At 52.6% G+C, this 3,543-nt stretch overlaps 2 protein-coding genes across 2 annotated transcripts; both read left to right on the top strand.

Annotated features, from left to right (window-relative positions):
• Nucleotides 1–595: 595 nt before the first annotated feature.
• GNI_058310 (hypothetical protein) lies at nucleotides 596–1,105 on the top strand (the record flags this gene model as incomplete). The annotated part of the gene is made up of 1 exon (XM_011136137.1): nucleotides 596–1,105. One exon carries the CDS (start codon nucleotides 596–598, stop codon nucleotides 1,103–1,105), a length of 510 nt encoding a protein of 169 aa, XP_011134439.1.
• A 1,030-nt stretch (nucleotides 1,106–2,135) lies between these two features.
• GNI_058320 (hypothetical protein) lies at nucleotides 2,136–2,858 on the top strand (the record flags this gene model as incomplete). The annotated part of the gene is made up of 1 exon (XM_011136138.1): nucleotides 2,136–2,858. One exon carries the CDS (start codon nucleotides 2,136–2,138, stop codon nucleotides 2,856–2,858), a length of 723 nt encoding a protein of 240 aa, XP_011134440.1.
• Nucleotides 2,859–3,543: the final 685 nt, after the last annotated feature.

Genomic DNA, 3,543 nt, shown 5'->3' on the forward strand with positions numbered 1-3,543 from the left:
GGGGGGGGGGGGGGGAGTTCGCATCTCTTTAAAAGAAACCGCTGGACAACGGCTGGCAGGGACAACGCGTCGGGGAGAGCGCGCCCTGAGAGGATGTGTCCAGTCCGAGGGGACGTGTCCACTCCGAGAGGACATGCTAAAATGAGGTGGACTGGTGCGGATGGGTGATTCTAAGCAGTAAAGACGTGTGAGCCGCAGTGTAAACCGTCCTCTAAGTGTACCACCCTGGGTGCTGGCCGTGTCGCTTGTCCACGCGCCGTCAGTGAGTTCCTTGTTTGAGTTACGATGAAGTGTGCGTGGGACTCTAAATCTAGACATGATGTGCAATTGTCGAGAGGGGGTGCTGCGAAGGAGAGAGTTTTTTGACAGGGGTGTCCGAAAGCGGGCCCTCGATAATAACGACTTGGGTGCCATTTCGAAAGCGATGCCACCCCTGGCAGTTCCCGGATAGCGGGCAATTTCTAAGATGTGACAGTTTTGGCGAATGAGATGCCCAGTTAGATGTGCTCCGTCCATTCCGGAACTTTCGCTTGGACAGGTCGCCACTGTTGTAATTTGGAACGGAGGACTGTTCGGCCGTTGGGATTGGGGTGATATGGTGTACGTCGTTGAGTTGGATGAAATTAGGAAGTTAAAGCCGAGCTCCTTATGGTTTGGGTCGCGCTGGCAGCTGGACGCTCACCCCATCACAATTGCAGGGCTATTGAAGGCTTTCGAGAACCATGATTCGGCAGCGGAAAACAAGGGGGAAGAGACTGCTTTACAAAAGTTGAGTTTCCAGGACGTTTCTTACTGTTCTAGAAATCGACTAAGACATTATCGTACTCGTACAGAATTGTTCGTTCCACTACCGGATTATAAGTACAGAGCGGACTGTGCCAAACTCACCGAGTCATCACTCGATTTTGTCATCAAGGGAGAAGAGGTCCTCGTTCTAGAGCCAAAGACGAGCAGGCAAGATAAGGCGCTGAAAGCGACTGTTCTTCGTCTCGCCGCCTGGCACCGAGATCAATGGGAAGAAGTTTATTTCGTAATGAACGACCAGTCTGTAATGAACGACCAGTCTGTAATGAACGACCAGTCTGTAATACCGACCAGTCTCTAATACCGACCGGTTCGTAATACCATAACATTGAACTGCAACTTACACTGCCCAACTTCAGACGTGCATACATAGGATGGTACGCTTGACTTGGTACGTTTGAGTTGATCAGAAGCGGAAGGAGGTTGGGTTCTTTGCTTCGCCCGCATCTTCTCTCAACACGTGTTGCCTTGCTCAGCCATCGATAGAACTCGTGATCGATAGAACTCGTGATCGATAGAACTCGTGATCGACAGAACTCGTGATCGACAGAACTCGTGATCGACAGAACTCGTGATCGACACAGCCCGCGGGCATATCATGGATTCTGCAAGTTACTCATGAAGTGCAGCCAGTCATAAGACTCAGTTTCGTTGTGACTACGCGGGGGATTGCAGAAAAGACGCCAAGTTCAACTTTACCGTCAACGGAACGGAGGTACTCGTGAACCAACCGAAATCAGGAGAACTTTGGACTTCTGTATTAACCTTCGGCATTTTCTAGATCAGCCTGCGGCATTTCCACCTCAGGTAACTTGATCTCTGGGGCACTGAGCGCTTCTCGAGCAATGACGGTCCGTCTCTGGATGTGCGATAGCTGATGACTTTCATTGTCAAGCCGCATCCCCAGATAAACCTTTTCGCACCCCGTTAAGCAAGTCACTACCCCGCTGAGCAAGCCCCCATACCGGTCGTCGTACCATCTTCAAAAAAGAAGGGACTTGAGCACCCTTCATCTCCGAGCTAATGTTCGGGGCCAATCCCAAGACCTACGGAGGGCAGATACACGATGGACATGAACTCCGAGTTTCGGAACGTTCAGGGCACTCCGATCGGCCTCTATGAATTCACTACTATACCCGCAAGAACTCGCCTCAAAGTCTTACCCGTCTAGTTCCGACGCGCTGGAATTTCTGTTCTGCCTAGAGGCACATCAGACAAAGAACCAGACGGTGCCATCGATCTGAAAAGCCGGGAAGGATTCCCATGCGGCGCTCTCAGTGGCGGCGTTCCTTCCCCCAGTTCCCGATTTTGAGGTGCGTAAAATCTTGTGGATGAGGTGTTTAATCGCTAGTCCTGTATCTACCCCGGTGCGTTCTCTTGGACAGGTCGCCACTATTGCGATTTGGGCCAAAGGTCTCTTCGAGAGAAAGCCTCTGGACGAAGTGGTGTACGTCGTTGATTTGGATGATGCTCTGAAACTACCCGCGCGAATGGCTAAAAATACCCGCTACGCGGAGTGGCGACTTGACGCTCACCGTATAACAGTTGCGGAACTGCTGAGAGCTTTGAAGGAACAATCGTGTGTGCCCGAAAACAACGTGCCGGAACACAAAAAAGCGGAGAACAAGCAGTGTGGAGAAGGGACTGTACAGCTAAGGGCAAGGAACGTGAGTCGCTTCTCTAGACGTCGGGTGAAGTACTACCGGCGAGCGGATAAACCGCTTTTCGACGAGACGCGTTGGTGTGCTCAGGGCGTGGAATACCCCTCCAGCGGACTATGCGAGAATGCTCACGGCGTGGACTGTACGGGCGACGCCCAGTTCCCCTTCACCGTCAAGGGCGAGAAGGTCCTCGTTCTTGAGAAGAGTCTGCGTAAGGGCAGGATGCGCCAGAAGACGCTCCGACGCATTGCTCTCGAGCTCGCCGAATGGCACCAAGCGCAGTGGGAGGAGTCCTGTCTGGCGGTGTTTGGCCAATCTCAACCCGACAACCCAGGTCTCCTTAGTCTCAACCCGGCCGCGACCGGTCGTCTAGACACCCGTGAGATACCTTGAGCACCTCTCGGCACACCCGATTGGCGACGCGCGCTATTTGTCGGAAAGCGACGGATGTGTCGGTCGGGTCTTTACACTTCCGCTGAGCCCGAATGTCTGGGACGAACCCGAATATTCCTGTGCGCATTTTTTGAGAAGAGAACATTGGTTGATTGATTCCTCATCCGTCAAAGGATCCGTTTCTCTGCGACGTCGATCCCATCTCAGCAGGGAGGCTTCAGCACAGGGAGGCTGTCAGCGCATTTCTCACGTACGACCACGATTGCTACACAAAGATGAGGGTGACATCTGCTTTGACGGAAAGATGATTGGTTTGATGTGGCAGTTCTCTGCGTGGTGGTTTGCATGACGAAAAAAATAACGGCGAAACGTTAACGACGTATCTTGAACGTGGCCGTGTTGTACTTGTGGTACATTCTGTAGAACTGGTTGTTGATCGCATTGGTAAGTCTCCACTGGGCCCATCTGTCATTACTCGTGGCCTTGGGGGCACTGGACCACACCCAAGGGGCATCCTGAGACCTCTGCTCTAGGATGCTCTTTTCGAACTCTTCGTGGGCTCTGCCTTGATGGACGAGGAATACTGCGGAGGGGAACACACTTCCCCGCCTATCCTCAAGTCCTTTGGTGTTAATTTTGTACTGCTGGAACATCCTGCGTCGATACTCGACGTCTTGGGTCCAGT

This window comes from Gregarina niphandrodes, assembly GCF_000223845.1.
Source record: "Gregarina niphandrodes unplaced genomic scaffold scaffold00009, whole genome shotgun sequence".
Taxonomy (NCBI): domain Eukaryota; phylum Apicomplexa; class Conoidasida; order Eugregarinorida; family Gregarinidae; genus Gregarina; species Gregarina niphandrodes.